This window comes from Gopherus flavomarginatus, chromosome 6 (assembly GCF_025201925.1).
Source record: "Gopherus flavomarginatus isolate rGopFla2 chromosome 6, rGopFla2.mat.asm, whole genome shotgun sequence".
Taxonomy (NCBI): Eukaryota; Metazoa; Chordata; order Testudines; family Testudinidae; genus Gopherus; species Gopherus flavomarginatus.
The window spans coordinates 52,381,593-52,402,800 of NC_066622.1; the positions used below are offsets into that span (position 1 = coordinate 52,381,593).

The 21,208-nt window shown below is 48.6% G+C and overlaps 1 protein-coding gene across 1 annotated transcript in view; it reads left to right on the top strand.

Annotated features, from left to right (window-relative positions):
• LOC127053868 (zinc finger protein 560-like) overlaps positions 1-15,520 on the top strand; it is a 129,120-nt gene extending 113,600 nt beyond the window's left edge. Inside the window, exons 5-8 of the mRNA XM_050959225.1 lie at positions 3,964-4,090; positions 5,914-5,996; positions 8,279-8,405; positions 15,483-15,520. Coding sequence (XP_050815182.1) covers positions 3,964-4,090; positions 5,914-5,996; positions 8,279-8,405; positions 15,483-15,520 — 375 coding nt within the window. The remainder of the gene's footprint in view (positions 1-3,963; positions 4,091-5,913; positions 5,997-8,278; positions 8,406-15,482) is intronic.
• Positions 15,521-21,208: the final 5,688 nt, after the last annotated feature.

Consider the following 21,208-nt stretch of genomic DNA (forward strand, 5'->3'; position numbering starts at 1 on the left):
AGTGAGCTTGTAGTAGCCAAAAGTCCTTTTGAAATAGTCCATAGGTTATAGTCCAATTTCCATATTCAGGGTGGCTCCAATCAATGACTGGGGATCACAATCCTTGTGGCTTAAGGTTTCCCCGTCTTGAAACCCAAAGCAGATATGAGATGAAGAAGGATCGTGTCCCAGGCTTCTTATACATTTCCAACAGCCTTTCGGCCTGAGAAAACAATAGGCTTAGCTCTCCTTCCAAACATCCTGGCAATTAGTACAGGGTAATTTATTCATTAAACAGTTCAAATAGAGGTTACCACAACCTTCAAAGAGACACATAGACAATAATACTATTTCACTCAAGAACCATCATAAATGTTAATATTCTTTTTTTGCTCTTTGAATTAAAATTATAGCAACAGACAAGACTTGTTTACTTACATCACAAGACCTGAGCAAAAATCTCCCCTTCTACTTCTAACAATGCAGACTTGCATTTCAAAGCTCTGTTCATTTACATATCTTGCTAAGCAGTTCTTAAGGTTCACCCATGGGTCAGGTCAGTCGGTGAGGTGAGTTAATTAACTCTTTCTGGCCCTGTCACCTTTCAATGAGATATTAGATTATACTTATAATGTCAGAGTGGTGGTGAGTCGACTGCTGCAGCTCCCCGTAGACTCTGCCTGCATCTCTCACCAAGCTGGAGTACAGCAGTCAAGGGGAGAGCACTCGATGTGTTGCATCTACACTAGACGCGATATATCGACCCAGCTGGATCGATCACTGCCCACCGATTCGGCAGGTGGTATAGACATACCCCGAATATCTGGTGATCAGAGCTGGACCCCGGAGGGGGACACATTGAAGGAACTCAGGGGTTAAGGTGCCTCTATTGTCAACTGTCAGGGCTGCTGTAGCTCAGAGGAGGGTGATTGACTACTTGGCAGGCTTAAGTGCCGCAAACCTGGGAGGCGGAAGAAGTGAAGCGGTCACGGTGTGCTTGGGGTGCTCGTGCTCGGAGCAGGGGTGAGCTGGGGCGAGGGGGGAGTGCTGTGAGGTAACACTTGCAGGGGCAGGGAAGCTGTCTGTGTGGGGAGATTGCAGCTGAAGGGGCATTGTGGTAGGGGGAGGCGTCTGGGTGGCTGGGCAGGGGGTACCCTAGTCAGGTTGGTGGGTTGTGGAGGTTTGGGGTTTTCGGGGGTGGTGGTTCTGATGTGCCCATCCCTGAGGCTATGAGTCCTGGAGCTGGGTATTGCTGGGGGTCTGGTGGCTGCAGAACAGTGGGGGAGGGTGTATCTTGGGGGGGCGGGACAGAGGGTTAGAGGGAGCCTGGTTCTGTGCCAGAGGCTTTGTATGTGCTTCCCCTGCTGGTTCCTGGTTTTGTTGCCATGCCCAGTGCACAGAGCTGGGGGAGAGGATCCCTGGCACTAGGTCAGGGCATGCCAGGGAAGCAGAGTGAGGGGTCCCACTGTAAAGCATCAGGGGGTCACACTGGGCAGAGAAGGGGGTCCCAGGCAAATGTCAGGGTAGATCGTTCTGGAGGGTGGGGAAGTTCCTAGGCAGGCAGTGAGGGACTGAGTTCCCAGTGGGGGGGGTCCCTTGAGGGGGTCCCTGACTGCTGGGGGCTCTTGGTGGGGGTAACCCTTTGGGATTCCCAACCTGGCAATCATGGTCTGGTGCGGGTTCTCTGGCTTGTGGGGCTTTGAGGGGTATCTGGGGTCCCTGGCCAGGGACTCTGGGGGGCTGCGTCCCAGGGAATATCTGATGGGATCCTGGCTGGGGGGTGTCTGGGGCCCCTGGTTGGGGGGTCTTGGCTCTGGGTACTAGGGGGTGTCTGGGGGCTGCTGCTAACCATGATCCTTCTCTCTGGTCAACTTGTGGCAGAGTCCTGGCTCCAAGCACTGCCCGTCATTCCCCAGTCACGTGCCGTCACTGTGATAACTTTCTGTCCACTTATCAAACACTGTTAGTGTGAAATCACAGATTTTGCTTTTCTCCTCTTTTGAAAACTGTAGGAACTGTCAGTTCCGTTTGGAAAATTTATGCCCCCAGTCCTTGTCCTAGATCTGCGGGGGTGAGGGAGGCGGGAAGGGTGTCAGCACTGCTACACGATGATCTTTTCCACAGCGTTCTGAACTTATTCTTTTTGAAATCTAGTGTCATTGAGACAATTGTTAATCCAGAGTCACTGTATGGAAAGACAAGGAGTGATTCCAGATGGACAGTGGGTCAAATGAGATCAGCCATTCTCCCTGTGAGGAGGGGCTCCCATTAGCTGCTCTCCCCAGAGAGCTAAAGGAGGGAAGCTGCTCAAACGCGCTGTCCATCTCTGCTCAGGATATTGGGGTTCAGCTTCCTGGGTCAGAGACTGCAGCCTCCATTGTGATCTGGGAGACTAGGCTTGGCAGCTGCTGCTCCCCCAGTGGGGCTCTGTGCTGGGAAGTGACCTTAATTAAAGCTTCTTCTCTGCCCGGCCCAAGGGATGACTTTCTGCAGCTGGTCCTAGCCCCCTAGAGCAGCCCTGGGCCCTGTTACTACTAAATTCTGAGCCAGAGTCTCCAGGTAACTGAAAGACCTCAGGGAATGTCCTAGGGTCTGGCAAGAAAGTAACTGTACAAACAACCCCACCTCATTTCTTCTCCCATTAGTGGTTGAGAGGAGGAAATCCAGCCATGGGAGAGCAAAGCCCCCAGGAATGGGACTGTCCCAGCCAGAGGAGCAGGGAGGGAGGACAGGGGAAGGAGAGACTGAAAGGGGCAGTGGGATAAATGAATGTGCGGGAGAGATTTCCAGCTCCCTAGTCCAACCAGACACATGTATTGCTGCATCCCTGGGCAGAACCACTTTCCAGTGAACAAAACAAGGATCAGACAGAGCAAAAGCCAGTTCCTGACTCCATATTCCCCCTGCTGGGGTGTGGCTGCCGTGGGGTCAGTGTCTGAGGGAATCCCCCACAGTGACTCCTTTGGTTCTGCTCTTTTCTAGCCTTGTGTTCAGAGAAGAGATGAGGGAAGGGAGAAGGGAGGTTAAAAATGTGTCTGTGGACTTAGCCTGGCAGGAGGGGCCAGGTCTAAATTGTAATAAACAGATTGAGCATTTCCCAGCATGACAGAATCTAGGGTGTCTGCCTGCAGGGAAAGGGCCTGGGGGAATTATGATGTGAAATTAACTAAAACCGATTCTGAAACGCCCACAACTGCCCTTCTCCCCCAGACAGGCTGCAGAATGTTTTGCTCCAGCTCATCCCAGCCTGGTGTGGGACAGGGAAGAGAAATGGCTGCAGTGGAGTCAGTCCAGGTAGATTATCGGGGGATTGCTGGTGGGTTCCTACTGGAGGAAAGGGAGAGCAAATACACCAGAAGTGGGAAGGTTTGCAGAGTCTGGTTTGGAGGTTGGAGCGGGGCAGGAAATTCACAGCGTGGGGAAAGGAGGAGGAAAGGGTGTGGCAAACCTGCTGGGAGTTATTTAATAAGTGGCCTAGATTCTAGGAACAGACCCAGGAGGTTTGGAGATGGAAATGCCCTAATTTGTGAAGAAAGAAAATAGCCCACCTACATGGAGCTAGTCAAACTGACCAGACTCCTAGTGCTGGAGCCTGACCTCACTAACCAGCAGCTGCTGTGAGATATGAAGGGGGTACCCATGAGTCAGGCTTATTGGAGCTGCCTCTCCCTTCATATCCCGCTCCTCACAATGAGGAGGGTGTTGGGCGTTCTACCAGCGAGCTCTCCCTGGACAATGCTGGGGGTTCCATCTCCTGTATCAGTCAGTGGCTAATAGTGGGGTGATGGATCTGCTGGGAGAGACAAAGGGCTCTCTCTTTATCCCCTCACCCTGGTATTTGCTGGATACTCTGAGCAAGGTCGAGGTGGGACTCTCCTGACTACGATCCACCCAGAGCTTCCATTTGATTCACTCCTCTCTGCCACAAATAGTGGGCTGTGAGTGGGGCAGCAAGTCCTTAGTGTTGGACTCTTGCTCTTTCAGGGGCCGGTGACCTTTGAGGAGGTGGCTGTGTATTTCACCAGGGAAGAGTGGGCTCTGCTGGACCCCACTCAGAGAGCCCTCTACTGGGATGTCATGCAGGAGAGCTATGAGACGGTGGTCTTGCTGGGTAAGGGTTCCTGTCCCTTCTGTTCTTGGAAGGGGAAATGAAGAGTGAAGGTTCATGCCACCCGCACAATGCCATCTGTACCCTGTCCTGTTTCAGCATCACCCCAATAGGCCAGTGACACACATACTACCGGAGACCATTCTATGCTGCAGAACACTTTGGGAACAGAGCACAGGAGCCTTATTGCACAGTGTCAAATATCTCCTGTTTGCTGAAGTGAAACTGGAGGTTAGGTCTGGCATAACTGTCCCATATCCCTAATCATTTTTGTTGCCCTTTTCTGAACCTTTTCCAATTCCAATATATCTATTTTTGAGATGGGGTGACAACATCTGCATGCAGTATTCAAGATGTGGGTGTATCATGGATTTATTTGCTGTTTTTACAAATATGATCTATGAGATATTCTGTCATATCTATCACTTTCTTAATTATTTCCTACATTGTTCACTTTTTTTCACTGCTGCTGCACATTGAGTGGATGTTTTCAGAGAACTATCCACAGTGACTCCAAGATCCATCTCTTGAGTGGAAACAACTAATTTAGGCCCCATCATTTTGTATGTATAGTTGGGATTGTGTTTTCCAATGGGCTGCACTATGTGCTATCCTGTCATCTAGCACTGCTGAGGTCCTGGATTCAGTAATATCCCTGCCCTTCCTGTTCCCTTTCTCCACCGAACCCCGCCAGCCCATGCTTCCTGTTCCCAGCTTCCCCAGGATTCTCACACTGTCTCTGAACCTCTCTGTCAGCAAGAAGCAGTGCCAGGGACACTTGCCCTCTGTCTGAGTCTTCGATTTCTGGGACATGGATTTACTTTCTCTGTGTTGTAAGAGGCTCTGTTATAGTGAGTGTCTGTGATGTTACCCTGAGTACAATCTGGACTGTTAAATAGCTGTGCCCCCTCAGTTCTCCGGCCTGGGGTGTCTTTTCCACTGTTTTCCCGTGAGAACAGCCCCTCTTGGCCAATTAACACACAGTCTCCAGCATGTAACTCACTCCCCGCTACACAGTATTGAGTGCTGCTAGACAGCCACTCATGAATTACACCTCAGGAGAAAACCAGCAAATTCTCAAGTGCCCAACTTTCCCCCAGAAATGTGCATCTTGCACTGTCCAGCATGCTACTGAACGACGCAAGCTCATATGAAGTCTGTCATTTCATCATTGGAAAATGACATGCACCAGCTTGTTATCTCAAACAGAGCTTCCAACACACTTCAATCCACACATACTGGTTAGATGAACAATAAACCAAGATTGTTAACTACCAAAAACTAAAACTAGGCCCAGTCCATGAAAGGGGCACTCCCAGGAGAGACTGTATAAAGGCTGGAACATGAAACACCTTTGTAAACCTGAGACAACTGCCTTGGGGACAATGACAGGGAGAATCCCCCAAAGTGACTCTGTTTCTGCTCTTCTCTGGCCTCCGATTGTTCCTTCCAACATGGAGTACTTTGCACTTGTCTCTACTGAATTTGATCCTATTTACTTCAGATCATTTCTCCAGTTTGTCCAGATCATTTTGAATTTTAATCCAATCCTCCAAAGCACTTACAACCCCTCCCATCTTGGTGTTGTCCGCAAACTTGATACGTGTAAGAGAGAGACAGTTACTGGGAGGGTTTCCCCATGTGTCAGAGGGTTACACCCTGGTGGGAGGGGGCTAGGCCTGTACTGGAATAAGGTCACTCTGTGCTTCAAAGTGTGCCAGAACCTAGAATATGCATTAGCAGGGGAAAAGCTGGGGGGAATCGGCTTGTGGAATGGACAAAAGCCTAGTCTGAATTCTCACACCTTGCCCTTTTCACCCCGGCAGGCCAGAGAATAACATCCATGTTTTGCTGCAGATCATCTCGTCCTCCCAGGGGCAAGGAAATGGCTGCAATGGAGCTGGCTCAGGTAAGAGATTATCAGGGAGGTGGTGGTGGGCTCTGCTTGGAGGTTGAGGAGCAGTAAATGCATAGGAGGGTGGGAATTGCTAGAGGTGGTGGGAAGCAGGAAATATCTCGGGTGGAGAAAGGGAGGGGACAGCATGTGACAAACCTGCAGAGACTTGTGTAGTGTAGGGCATGATGGGTTGTCACCCCCAGGTGGCAGTTTGTGGAGCTTCTGGGAACTACTGTGTCCTCTAACCCTCACGCTGGGCTGGCCCTTCTCACACTGCTTTGCTGGAGATTTCACCAGCCTCTCCAGGGCCTGTTATCACCCAACACAACAGCAGGTGGCGCCATGCTGCCAACTAAGCTACCTGAGTGCTCTACCTAAGCCACTCAAGGACAGATAGAAGACAAGAGCCAATTTCCCACTCCCCCACCTTGCACACTTGCTGTAGTATAAATCCAGAATTATACCATCTTATAGTGCACGGGGATCTCTATGATGCAAGCTCATTAATATAGTTCCCCTTCCCCTCGATTTGGACAGATGTGCACAACAAGCTGAGATTTTCCCCAGACACTTCACTCAAAATACGCTGGTTAAGATAAAGCATCAAACAAGTGTATTAACTGCAGAAAGCTAGATTAAGTGATTATAAGTGATAACAAACAGATCAAAGCAGATTATTTAGCAAATAACCAAAACTCAGACTAAGCCTAAGATACTAGATGGATAGAATTTGAATTAGCAATTTCTCACCCTGACTGATGGTACAAGCAGTCCCCCAAGTTTCCATACACAAGCTAGAAATCTCTTGATCCTGGGAGCAGCACTTCCCCCACATCCGTTTTTGTTTCTCAGGCATTTCCAGGAATTCTCTTGTGTGGGGAATGAGGCCAAGAGATGATGTCACACCCCACCTTATGTAGCTTTTCCATATGGTGGGAACCTTTTGTTCCAAACTCAGTTCCTAGTCCAGTTTGTGGGAAAATACAGGTACTAAAATGGAGTTTAGTGTCATGTGGTCTGGTCACAGGCCCTGCTGAGTCATAGTAGCCATGACTCCTAGGCTGGCTGAAACATTCACAGGAAGGCTAAGCTCTTCCACAGTCCATTGTCTTTGTTGAGCCATCAACGCTGTCTGGCTTCTTCATTGTTGTACCTGAAAGGCTCGTTGTGGGTGTTACCCAGAGTAAACACATTTGAAATACAGATACAGAGTCAATATCCATAACTTCAGATACGAACATCATATGTGCACACAAATAGGATAATCATATTCAGCAAATCAGAACTTTTCCAGTGACACCACACATGATGCATCTTGTACAAAATAGATCATAATTATGTCCTAATCATATTATAATCATACCACTATGATGAATATGGGGGTGGGTGTAGTGTCAGATAGGTCCTAATTTCAAGGCACAGGAGTTGGGAATGGAACTTCCCCTCTTTGTGGAACAGGAAATAACCCTCCAGCCAGGGCTGGGACAACTTCCCAGACTCCCAGTGATGGAGCCTGAATCTCCTGGCATTTCATTAATTACCACCAACCCCAATCTTTGTGGCAACTGTAAACTTTATCAGTGATGATTTTGTACTCTCTTCTAAGTCATGGATAAGAATGTTAAATTGCACAGGGCCAACAACCAATGCCTGCAGGAACCTGCTAGAAAGAAATCCACTCGACCATGGTTCCTCATTTACTATCAGAGTTTTTAATCTATTTAATGTATGCCATGTTTATTTTGTATCATTCTAGTTTTTTTAGTAAAAATATTGTGGTGATCAAGTCATGTCCCTTACAGAAGTTTAGGTATATTACATCAATACTATTTGCTGCAACTAAACTTTTGGTCTCCTCCAATAAGGATATCTCGTTAGTTTGATAGGCTCTATTTTCTCTAAACCTTTGTTAATGGGCACTATAATTCTGACCTTCTAACTTCTGTTCTTTACTATTGACTTCCCCTTTATTCCATATATTTTATTTGGAGAGTGCTGGGATTCCTACCAGGGAACCACTAACGGGGTCCAGAGACAGCCCCATCTCCTATATTTAGCTCTGGCTAGTAGCTATGTGATAAATGTGAAGACCCTGCTTCTGTCTGTCAGCTGGGAGACACAAAGGTTCTCTCTTTCTACCCTCTGATACCTCCTGGCTGCTGTAAGCAAGGTGGGGTGGGACTCTGTTAACATGTGCCTTCCGGAGCTTCCATTTCCTTGGTGCTGCTGTTGCATCACTAGTGGGGTTGTGAGTGGGTCAGCAGGTACTGAGTGTTGGACTCTTGCTCTTTCAGGGGCCGGTGACCTTCGATGAGGTGGCTGTGTATTTCTCCAGGGAAGAGGGGACTCTGCTGGATCCCACTCAGAGAGCCCTCTACAGGGATGTCATGCAGGAGAACTTTGAGACGATAGTCTTGCTGGGTCAGGATTCCTGTCCCTTCTGTTCTTGGAAGGGGAAATGAAGAGTGAAGGTTCATGCCACCCCCACAATGCCATCTGTACCCTGTCCTGTTTCAGCATCACCCCAATAGGCCAGTGACACACATACTACCGGAAACCATCCTCTGCTGCAGAACACTTTGGGAACAGAGTACAGGAGCAGTATCATACAATGTCAAATATCTCCTCTTTACTCAAGTAAAACTGGGGGTTAGGTCCAGCATAATGAACAGAAGGTTCCTACCCCCAGCCTTCTCTCAAACCCTGAGCCTTCTCTACCCAAACCAGAATGTGCTTGGGGTGTAACAAGCAGGCGGCTGGAGTCAGAGCTGCCGGTCCAGGGTTACTTATCATACAGACACTCAGTGCGTCCTTGAACGCTGGCTGGGAGTATCCAGACAGGGGAGCTCCAGCAGCAGAACACTGAATCTCACCCAGGATTACAGATGACACAACTCCTCACTGATCTAGATTGTACCCTAGCATGTGAAAATGGCCTAGGTTGGTAGTGACATTTCTTGAGACATGGAGAGTCTTGCTCCCATATCACCAGGTGTAATAAAAATAACAGGAAAGGTCAAATATGGAAAACTGATTGTTCAGCTTGCTTTTGACCTGCATCATATTTTGCAATATATTCCAAATAAGGAAATTAACGTGCAACGTATGTGTCATTGTTTGTGGTTTTAAGTTGTAAAAGGCTTGTGTGATTTTTAGCTCGGGGACAGTATTCCAATAGCTGTCGCCCCCTGCGTCCTTGTAACCAAGAAAAGAGCCTCAGGCTGAGCTGATTCAAAATCAGTCCTGTGGTTGTTTTCCACAACAGCCTTAATAGGTCCCTGTGATGGAATGTAAGGCTACGTCTAGACTACCCACCATATCGGCGGGTTAAAATCGATTGCTCGGGGATAGATATATCGCATCTCATCTAGACGCCATATATCGATCCCCGAGCGCGCTTATATCGATTCCGGAACTCCACCAACCCCAACCAAGTTGCAGATTCGATAGGGGGAGCCGCGGACATCGATCCCGCGCGGTGAGGATGGGTGAGTAATCCGATCTTAGATATTCTACTTCAGCTGCGTTATTCACGTAGCTGAAATTGCGTATCTAAGATTGATTCCCCCCGTACTGTAGACCAGCCCTTAATGTCTTCACACCTTCCCCCTGCAGGAGAATGGCTATTGGACCAGCTGTTTGCCTTGCTGTCTCTGAGGAACTGGTCTGTGGGTGTTCCCCAGAATTTAAACTTTTTCAGTAATATCATACTGTAAAATCTCACAATTTCACATACAGTGTTACTACACATTTTAACAGGAGGATAATATTCAGTAGGTTATGTGTTTTCTAATGATACCTCACAAGCCATACTGGGTACAAAATTGATCATTATTTTCTAGAAGAGTGAACACAGGGGTATAGACTGACACAGTGTCTGTGTGTGTTTTCCCAGCAGATATGTGGGTATTTCAATCCCTCATAAGCACAGTGTTTGGCATCTTCAAGGACTTGGGGAACTGGTCCTGGGAATTCACTAGTTTAGCAAGTGTGAGACAGCATGAAATTGTGAGACCCTTTGGTATTAATAATAAAATAATATAATCTGATAAAATTGCAATGAATCATGCTAGGTATGCCATGTAAAGTGGCAATGAAAATGTTATGATTTGCCAAGTATGATAATTTTGTTTCTATGTTTCTATCACCCTTGTATTGTGAGTTACAGATATGTAGGGTATATCTGTATTTCCAGACTTGTGCAGTGTTTCTGGGTGACACCCCCAGACATATTGGCATCAACACTGCCTAGCATGTTTGATGGCCCATTGAGGGTCATCAGCTGTACAATGAACCCATGGACCAAGGGGATACACCTATTGAGTCAGCAAGACATGCTGGGGTATGCCTGTGTAATGAGACCTCCAAAGCTTTTCCATGCCATGTGCTGTGAAGCTTGTGTTTGGGACACAGGAAGTACAAGCCACATGGCAAAAGGAATATAAAATGCAGCTGCATCATCTCCATCTTGTCTTCAATCCCCCTTCCTACCTCTGGAGCAACTTCTCTACAAATTGAACCCTGGAACAAAGGACTGAATGACCCATCCAAGCTGTGGATGCGTTCCAGACAGACTTTCAAGCCAGCAACTCACCAATACTGCTAAGAACCTGATATATCCATTTTGGAATGTATCTGACTGCTTTTCCATTTAACTTCTTTCTGTCTTTCTTTCGTTTAAACCTTTAGTTTAGATGCTAAAGAATAGTCTGGAAGGATGGAATTTAACTTCATTCTTTCATTCGTTCTTTCTTCTAAACATTTAGTTTAACTGCTAAAGGATTGGCTGTCAGCATGGTATTTTGGATGAGATCCAAACCTATAGTGATTGGGTAATGTGGCTAACCTTCCACCCACCCAGTTCCTGGATCCAATTAGGATCACTCTCCTGCTGCCCTCTGGCCATGCTGTATCACACTGAGCAGAGTTTTTAAATAACTCTCACTGTACGGAACCTAGTTGCTGATTAGGAGTCAGAAAACTGTCATGCAATAAAGGGGGCCGTGTGATTTCTTTTTTCAGAGTCTCGTTAACCAGTGTGTGGGATCAGAAGCACGGTTTGTGACTGGTCAGTGAGTTTAACTTCAGTGTTAACCACCAGTTTGGGGAGCATCTGCTCTCCCTTTTTCAGCCTGCTCTGACCTTGGCATTTTCAGTGAAGACTGCCCCAGGCACACCAGGTCACACTAAGCACTGAAGATAAATTAATAGAATGTTTTTAATGATTAAGTTTTATGAAATCAACTGAACTCCTTTGTTTTCTTTCATCTGAGCAGGGTTTCTGGTTTTCCAACGTGATGTGATCTCCCAGCTGGAACAAGGGGAAGAGCCATGGGTCCCAGAGCTGCAGGGTTCAGAGGAAAGAGAGATTCTGAGATCTCCCCGCACAGATGAGGAAACATTAAACCAACTCAGAATCTGTAAGTGCCTGAAGGAAACATCTGGGATGCCCTACAAAGGTCTTGGGAAGTCTCTCAGTTCATTATTGTCCATAGCAGGGGTCGCATCGGCAGGGTAAATATAGCTCAAGGCTTCCTATAGATTCTAGCAGACACCGGGCAGTAGCTTTCTCCCTTCCCCCTGCAAAGTTGGATGGGATGTGAAGGCTGAATTGATCCCCTCCTCTCTCCTGTTGGGGGGAGCTGATTTCCTGATTTTTATTTGACCTCTCTCCAGCACTTGTTTTGGTTTGGCCTTCCCCTTTCCATCCCTGTTTGAGGTTTCTGTTTCTATCACAGCAGGTGATGCAATGACGTGTGAGAAAGAGGAGCAGAATTCTCAGCAGGGAAATGTTGAGCAAGTGGATAAACACAGAGCATTATCGCAAAGAATGAAAAGGAATGTGTCCAGCAGTCACGAGCAGGGAAGATCCTGTGAGGTTCAGCACAGACCAGAAAAAGAGCAGGGAAACCAGCCAGGGGAGAAAATGGATAAATTTATTTCCTGTCAGGGAACTCAGAAGGGCCTTAAGGAAACCAGAATACAGCAGGAAATCTGCAGGGAAAAGCAAAAAAATACATGCGCTGAGTGTGGGAAAAACTTCACTTGCAGATCACGACTTTATCAACATCAGAGAATCCACACAGGGGAGAGGCCCTATGAATGCCGTGAGTGTGGAAAACTCTTCACTCAAAGATCAGCCCTTATTAGGCATCAGAGAATCCACACAGGGAGAGGCACTACGAATGCTGTGAGTGTGGGAAAACCTTCAAATGCAGCTCACACTTTATTAGCCATCAGAGAATCCACGGATGCGGGAGGGTGGGGTACGACAGGCCCTGCAAATGCTGCGAGTGTGGGAAAACCTTCAATCGCAGCTCAAACCTTATTACCCATCAGAGAATCCACACGAGCGAGAGGCCCAGCAAATGCTGTCAGCCTGCCTGCACAACTCGTAAAGCGGCGAGGGCCACATTACTCTAAAGAAAACAGCTAAGGGCAGAAACCCCCCGGCCCTGCGGAACCACCCCCACCTCAGGACCTCCCGGCCCGGTGGAAACACCCCACCCAGCCCTGCAGAAACAAACCCTCCTTCCCCAGCACCGCCCCACCAAAACAGCTGTGGGTCAAAAAGGAAGGTTGGGGGTGGGGTGGTGATACTTGATTTTAAATAAACCAGGGGCTCCCAGCTGAAGAGGTGCCTGGGAGCCCTCAGAGTCAAATTAAAGGGCCTGGGGCTCGGTGGCTGGAGGAATCCGGAGCTTTGTGGGGCTGAGGCAGTGATTTAAAGGGCCCAGAGCTGTTGCTGAGAGGAGCCTAAGCCCTTGAAAACCCAGCCCCACTCCATCCGCTTTAGCTGTGGCCGGGATTGAAAGGGCTCTGGGCTGCCTGCAGCCGCAGGGATCTCTGAGCCCTTTAAATCTCAGCCGCTGCTGGTATTCAAAGGGCTCTGGGCTGCCCGTGGTGGCAGAGAAGTGATTGAGGATGTCACCCAAAACCAGTGGTCCCCAAAAATTTCACACTGTGCCCTCTTATCCATGGCTGTGGCCCCTCAGAAGCCACAGTCGAGAACTGGGGCTGGGAGTGGGGCTGTTGCTTGCTGGGGAGAGGGGTGTGGACAGTGGTAAAGGGGTCGATGCCGGGCTGGGAGCCAGAGTCTCAGGCTGAGGGTGGGGTTGGGGAAGAGCTGGGACAGAGTGCTTCTGAGTAGTGCTCCCTCCCTGCCCTCCATAGGGGCTGGGTCAGACCCTGAGGTGCCTACCCCTCCATCAGGACGCAATAGGTATGTTCTGCTGCCCTTCACTCATGCAGGAAGGAGAATAACATTTCCTTCCACTCAGTCCTAAAGTGATTTGTAACCCACCACCATCCCAAACTGGTCATTTTGGGAAAGCGACCCCATCATGGTGCATACCTAGGCATAGTAGGTGTGTCTATGCAAACAGGGTCTGTTCCTGAAGTCTTTCCCCCAGTTCCTCACTAGATGTGAGTGGGGAGCTCATTCAGCCCCTGCTTATGCTTAGTATTTAAAAACTCCATCATATCCCTATCTCTGCTGGCCTTAAATTTCTCTTCCTGTCCATTTCCTGACAGCTCAGGTGAGGTGACCGAGTGGTTAAGGTGATGAACTGCTTATCCATTGTGCTCTGCACGCATGGCTTTGAATCTCATCCTCATTGGAGGCATTTGGTCTTCACCCCTCCTTTATAGACAACCAACTCTCCCTTTGGTACAATAACAGCTCTAGCAATGTTGCTTCCTACAAACAAAAACCTTCTGAGAAATTCAGAGCCTCCATTGCTGTAAATAAAATGTCTAAATCCCACATTTCTAAAATGTTTTTTCTAGTCCTGTATTTCTTAGCTTTTCTCTCAAAAGGTAACATCCTCATAATCTCCCCCAAACACCCTGGGACCTGCCAAAATTCTTAAAATACTCCCATCCTGAGCAAGGCCTCAACAGTGAACCAGAGCTAGTGTCTAGGCCAAGCTGTTCTGAAGGAGGCAGCTCAAACATTTTCTCTCTGCTTCCCTTGGCAAAGTCTGACTGGGAAAAGAAAATCACCCAAACTGAAAATTTTCTGCTGAAAAACCAATACCCTAGTCTGTTTGGGGACTTTGGTTTGAATGCATTATTATTATTCTCTTCTGATTTCTGAATCAGTTTTGTCATCCAGGTGTGTTTCCAGCTGTTGAGTTGTGGGGAGAGAGGCCAAGTAATGATGTCTCTACCCCTCTTTCATAGTTCCTTCCAACTTTCTAGAAAGCTCCTTTGCTAGGATGTGAGTCAAGCAGTGCTCAGTGTTGCTGTGTTATCTCGGAGAAGTCTGCATTGTACACGGTTCCTGGGATAGTCCTTGGGAGTGTGGATCCCTTTCATGGGCCAGCAGCGAGTCTGGTTCCTCCATTGTCACACCTGAAAGGCTGGTGGTGGGCATTTCCCAACCTCATAACATATCTCAGTAACACACACAGAGCAAACTTCATAACTTCCCAGCCAATGCTACACACACAGACCAACACAATATTAATGTTCAACAGATCAAGACTTTTGAAATGATACCTCACCAGGCAGACTTTGTACAAACCGTATCATCATTATATGAGAGTGGTGAATATGGGGCTTCAAGGTGCTACTCTGAGCACAGCGTGCCACATCTGGGCTGACATTGCAATGGAGATGTACCCGTAGAGTCCATCTCTGCTAAGATAAAGATGGCAGCATGGCTGGCCTGGGTCATCTGACTTGGGCTCATGGAGCTAACGCTGAGGGGCTAAAAACTGTGGTGCAGATATTTGTGTTCACGCTGAAGCCTGGGTTCAGAAACCCTCACCCTCCTGGGGTCTCTGAGGTTGGGCTCAAGCCCATCTGTCTGCACTGTAATGTTATAGTCTTGCAGCCCAAGCCCCATAACCCCGAGTCAGCTGGCCGGGCTTTGAGAAAGGTGCCCTGCGTGTTTTAATCACAGTGTAGATATAACATTAGCATACATCTACAGTGCAATGAAACACCATGGCTGGCCCATGTCAGATTAATCAGGGTCATGCGGCTTGGTCTGTGAAGTTGCATTATAGGTATCTCGGCTCAGGCTCTGTACCCTGCTCTAGGAGCCCAGAAGGTTGGGAGGGAGCTTAGCAAGTGGAAATGGTAAAACCGCAGTGAAGTATTACCCTGGACTCATGGCATTTCTCCATCGGTCTGTCTGCTTTGGGAGAGGGACATAAACATGTCCTGCTGCAGTCGTTATTTCAAATGGTGGGTTAGGATTTTCATTCTCAAACATGGTGCACAGAGTAGGACTCAATCATCAGTGTAAATAAACAAGCTACCAACACATCAGGGATTCCAATAACAGCGGCAGGTATTCTCTGGGCACTGAGATTTTTCAAGCAGTTGGTGTCTCCTTTCTTTCCTCTTCCTGGAGTAAACTCAGCTTTTTATTCCATCCTTGATGATTCATGGAATAACAGCAGCAGCCTGAAGAAAGAGGAGAGGGAATATCTCACTGCCAGGGGTGAAGGTTGCCACGTCCCCTCTGTTTGACCATTGCCATTGCAGGAGAGAAGGTTTCAGTTGAATTGAATGCTCTGGCTTAGACAAGTGACACTGGAAGATTTTACTGTTCATGGATCCATGCAAAGGAAATTGTGTCTCTGTGTGAAAATGGGGAGGGAAATGAAACACCCACATGGTGGCATCTAAGGCAGAAGGGACCCCTATAGGATTAGAACAGAATAAATTCTCAAGCAGTATGTTTCTTACTTTGCCCATCTGTCAATTTTGATGATTATCAATGGAAATATTTTGCCATTGGGTTGTGTGTTTACACAGAAATTGACATTTACTAACAAATAAGTAATTCTACCAAGTCTGCCAGTGCTGAGTTTAGAAGGACAGAGTCACTCTTCCCCGTCCCCATGCCAGGCCTGGGCTCTCCATGCTGCCCACTTTCCGCAATGTTGGGATCCATCCCTGATCTCCCCTCAGACCTCTGCCCCCCACCCCAACTTCTGGGATCCCCTCCCCACACTGTCCAAATGCCCTACTTCTAGGAACCCTCCCCCTTGCCCTTCCTCCCCTCTGAGCAAAAGCTCTGCACTATTCCCACACTGGAATTGAACCCCAGGCTACTTGGGTGAAAACCAGGAATCCAGATCACTAGAGCACATGGGACTGGGATAGTGTTGTTGGTCTACTAAGCCAACTCCTCATGAGAGCAGCAGCACCACCCAGCAGGGATTGCACACAGGGCTGCATTAACCCTTCAGGTGCTGAGGTTTTCCCTCTGTCCATTCCCAGTGCCTGTGATCAGGAAATAGACATCAGGGCTCCCAGGCGCTGCACAGACCATGACTGAGATCAGGACCCCACATTGCGCTAGGTGCTGTACAATCCCTGGCCAACACTGGGACACCCAGGGGGTTCCCCTCAATTTCCATGAGCCTCTGCTGCCCAACTTCTTCTGACTCCCTCTGGCTCACCCCCCCCACAAAAAACCCACCTTTCCAAACAGTCCTCCTTTTTGCTTTCACACCCTGGGACCATCTCCTCTCTTCGTCCCTCCTCTCCCCCCGAGGTGAGCAGAGATGGAGGCTACTTCAGCCAGCAGAGTCAGCCCCAGCGACCCACCCGGGGCAGTGTTTGCAGACAAAGGGAGGGAGCAGCTGGGAGTGGAGGGTACTGGGAAGAAGGAGGCAGAAGAACAAAGCCCAGAGCCTGGGGGCGGGGCTCTGGCACTACCTGGGGCAGGGCAGCTCTTTGGGGTGGGGCTCTAGCACAGGCAATGGGCGGGGCAGCTCCTGGGGGAGGGGCTCTAGCACAGGTCAGGGGTGGGGCAGATATTGGGGGCGGGGCAGCTCCTGGGGCGGGGCTCTGGCACAGGCAAGGGGTTGGGCAGCTCCTTGGGGCGGGGCTCTGGGGGCAGTGGGATGTTAGGTCAGCTGCTCCCCCCTCCCTGCTCCTGCGGAGGCTGAGTGAGTCCCCCGCCAAACAGCCTCAGGGGTCAGGGTCGGCGGGGGTGCGGGGCCAGCAGCAGCACAGCCCGCCCCGCTTCCCTGGGCTACTCCGCACACCTCGGGCTGATGGCTCTGCCATGGCATCCTCATGAATCGCTGCTCCCTGCCCGCCAGTCTCGGCTTCGGCCACAGCAGCATCGGGTGCCCCAGGGAGCCCAGCTAGGCTGGGGCTGGGGGCAGTGGAAGGTTATGGGAAGAGGAAGCTCCAGATAGTGGCATAAGGGGTGGGGGAGGGGAGAGAAGCCAAGCTGGAGTGGGGGGAGGAGAAGCCCTGGGCCCATGCAGGAGCTGCAGTTGGGGGGGAGGGGGAGAAGCACCAATCTGGGGAAGAGGAGGAGAAGCCACGCTGGGTTGGTGTTATGTCCTTGGGGGCAGCCAGTTTAGGAAGAAATCACTTGAGGCCAGACAGCAGACAGTTAACAAAACTACCATTTATTTACAGACACAGAGCTCGCCTAACAGGCTGAAGCTGGCTGGACTATCCCCTAATAATCTAACTCAGTTGCCATAGGAATAAAAGCCATGACAATCAAATACACAACATTTTCCTCCCCCGCTAATAAGAACACCTCCCCTAAATAAAGCACACACTAGACTAGAGGCAACAAAGAATCCTGTGGCACCTTATAGACTAACAGATGTTTTGGAGCATAAGCTTTCATGGGTGAATACCCACTTCGTCAGATGCATGTAGTGGAAAGTTCCAGGGGCAGGTATATACATGCAGACAAGCTAGAGATAATGAGGCAGTTCAATCAGGGAGGATGAGGCCCTGTTCTAGCAGTTGAGGTGTGAAAACCAAGGGAGGAGAAACTGGTTTTGTAATTGGCAAGCCATTCACAGTCTTTGTTTAATCCTGAGCTGATGGTGTCAAATTTGCAGATGAACTGAAGCTCAGCAGTTTCTCTTTGAATTCTGGTCCTGAAGCTTTTTTGCTGCAGGATGGTCACCTTAAGGTCTGCTATAGTGTGGCCAGGGAGGTTGCAGTGCTCTCCTACAGGTTTTTGTATATTGCCATTCCTAATATCTGATTTGTGTCCGTTCACCCGGTTCCGTAGCGACTGTCCAGTTTGGCCTATGTACATAGCAGAGGGGCATTGCTGGCCTATGATGGCAGGTGAATGAACCGGTGATGGTGTGGCTGATCTGGTTAGGTCCTGTGATGGTGTCACTGGTGTAGATATGTGGGCAGAGTTGGCATTGAGGTTTGTTGCATGGATTGGTTCCTGAGCTAGAGTTACTATGGAGCAGTGTGCAGTTACTGGTGAGAATATGTTTCAGGTTGGCAGGTTGCCTGTGAGTGAGGACTGGCCTGCCACCCAAGGCCTGTGAAAGTGTGCGATCATTGTCCAGGATGCGTTGTAGATCCCTGATGATGCGTCGGAGAGGTTTTAGCTGGGGACTGTATGTGATGGCCAGTGGAGTCCTGCTGGTTTCTTTCTTGGGTTTGTCTTGCAGTAGGAGGCTGCTGGGTACAGCAGAGAAACTGCTGAGCTTCAGTTCATCGGCAAATTTCACACCATCAGCTCAGGATTAAACAAAGACTGTGAATGGCTTGCCAATTACAAAACCAGTTTCTCCTCCCTTGGTTTTCACACCTCAAGTGCTAGAACAGGGCCTCATCCACCCTGATTGAACTGCCTCATTATCTCTAGCTTGCCTGCATATATATACCTGCCCCTGGAACTTTCCACTACATGCATCTGACAAAGTGGGTATTCACCCATGAAAGCTCATGCTCCAAAACGTCTTTTAGTCTATAAGGTGGCAAGGATTCTTTGCTGCTTTTACAGATCCAGACTAACATGGCTACCCCTCTGACTAGAGAAGGAGGGTAGACTGCCTCCATTCCAGGCTAAACCCCGGGGATTATTTTGTCCCATAACCGTGGGTTCACTCTAGCTAAAGATCCAGCCGATGAGGAGGCCTTCTGTCTCTAGGTGGATTACGGCAAACTTCTGGTGTTGTTGCACCCAAAAGTACCATGGGCTTAGGGTCTGCAGCACGAACAGGTGAGGAGGTGGTATCAGCTCATGCTAGGCAAAGGGGTATCTCAGCCGCTGGCAGTAAGGGAGAAGAACAGTCAGGAATAGGTGATTCGTGAGTCAGTGTCTGACCAGAAGAGGTGAAGTCACACGACTCAACTGCAGATGTGTCTGAGGACTGGCATGATCTGGCAACAGCTGATCTACATGTTGCCGCCAGGTAAGATTCTCTGCAGTCCGAACTGTGTAGGAAACAGGTCCTGTTTGAGTGATGATCGTGGCAGGGACTCATTTAGTTCCAGAAGTATAATTCCGAGCCAAAACTGGCTGTCCCGGGCTAAAGGTTCGGTCTTTTGCTCTGGGTGCAAGTCTGATGACTTGATGTTGCTGCTGATGTTGCACAATTTGTCAGGGTTCAGAAGGTTTCAGCAGATCAAAGCAAGTGCGCAGCTGTCGTCTCATCATTAGAAAGGCCGGGGATGCCTGGGTGGTAGCATGAGGTGTGTTTCTGTAGGAAAGTAAGAAGGTATCCAGACTCTTTTGAATGGAGTGTTGTCCCCTTGCTGATTTCAAAGCGTGTTTCATTGTCTGCACAAATCTTTCAGCTAATCCATTGGTAGATGGATGATATGGTGCTGACGTGATGTGGTGTATCCCATTTGCCTTCATAAAATTTTGAAACTCCTGAGAGACGAACTGCAGTCCGTTGTTGCTCACAAGTTCTTCTGGGAGACCAAAACGACTAAAGAGTCCCCGTAGGTTTTGTACAGTACTCTGCAGTAGTGGACTGCATTATAGAGGCTTCTGGCCATTTAGAATGGGCATCTACTGCCACCAAGAACATGCTTCCTTCAAGGGGGCCAGCAAAGTCAATGTGAATACGTTGCCACGGGTTTTCAGGCCAGTCTCATTGGTGTAGGGGTGCCCACTGGGGTGCATTCCTCATACCCTGACATGACATACAAGCTTTTGCTTTCTCTTTAATAGCACTGTCCAATCCAGGCCACCAAAAATAGCTTTGTGCAATTTCCTTCATGTGCACTATTCCACAGTGACTGGAATGTAGCTGTTCTAACATCTGTGATCTCAGTGGTGGTGGAATAATAATACGTCTCCCCCACAGCAAACAACCGGATTGGACCGATAATTCTGTCCTCCTGGACATGTAGGTAACAAAGTCGGATGAGACCAGAAAGGTTTGTCGAGATTTTCCATGCATCACCAGGTCCATAACTTGGGACAATACTGGGCCAACGCGAGTTGCTTTCTTTATCTGAGTAGCAGTGATGGGTGTATTCTCTACCTGATCAAAGTAGAAGATTTCCTTTTGGGCACTATCTTGATGTTTGATCGGCCAAGGCAACCTTGAGAGGCCATCTGCATTGCCGTGCAGAGTGGATTTCCGATATTTAATTTTATAAGTGTGTGCTGAAAGTAACAATGCCCAACGTTGCATACAACTAGCAGCTAAGGGGGGAATGCCTGTGTAGGGTCCAAAAATTGACGTCAGAGGTCGATGGTCTGTAAGATGAGTAAACTTTCACCCAAACAGGTACTGATGAAACTTCCGAATTCCAGAAACAATTCCTAATGCCTCACGTTCGATTTGGGAGTAGTTAGTTTTTGCTTTGCTTAGAGTGCATGAAGCAAAAGCAATAGGTCTCTCTTCTCCAGAAGGCATAATGTGTGACACGACTGCTCCCATTCCATAAGGGGAGGCATCACAGCCAATTGTAGGGGTAAGGATGGATCAAAGTGCATTAGAACTTCAGAATTTAGCAGTGCATTCTTAGCTTTGTTAAATGCAACATCACAGGCTTCAGTCCACTTCCAGGCCTTGTTCTGCCCCAGGAGCTCATGAAGTGGTTTTAGCAGTGTGGCTAACTGTGAGATGAACTTTCCATAATAGTTCAGTAGTCCTAGAAATGAGTGCAGCCGGCTTACATTTCAGGGTGGGGGAGCCTCTACCATAGCTTTAACTTTTGCAGGGGCCTTATGAAGACCTGCAGAATCAATGATGTGTCCCAAATATTCAACAGAGAGCTTGAAGAATTCACACTTGTCTTTGCGAAGTCATAGGCCATACTCTTCCAGTCTTTGTAGGGTAGCCTCTAAATTCTTTAAGTGATCCTCTTCATTCCTTCCAGTGACCAGGATATCATCCAGATAGCACTGAACTCCTGACAAGCCACACAAGATATGGTCCATAGCCCTCTGGAACAGGGCGGGAGCAGACATTATTTTGAAGGGTAGGCGACAGTATCGATAAAGCCCCTTATGAGTC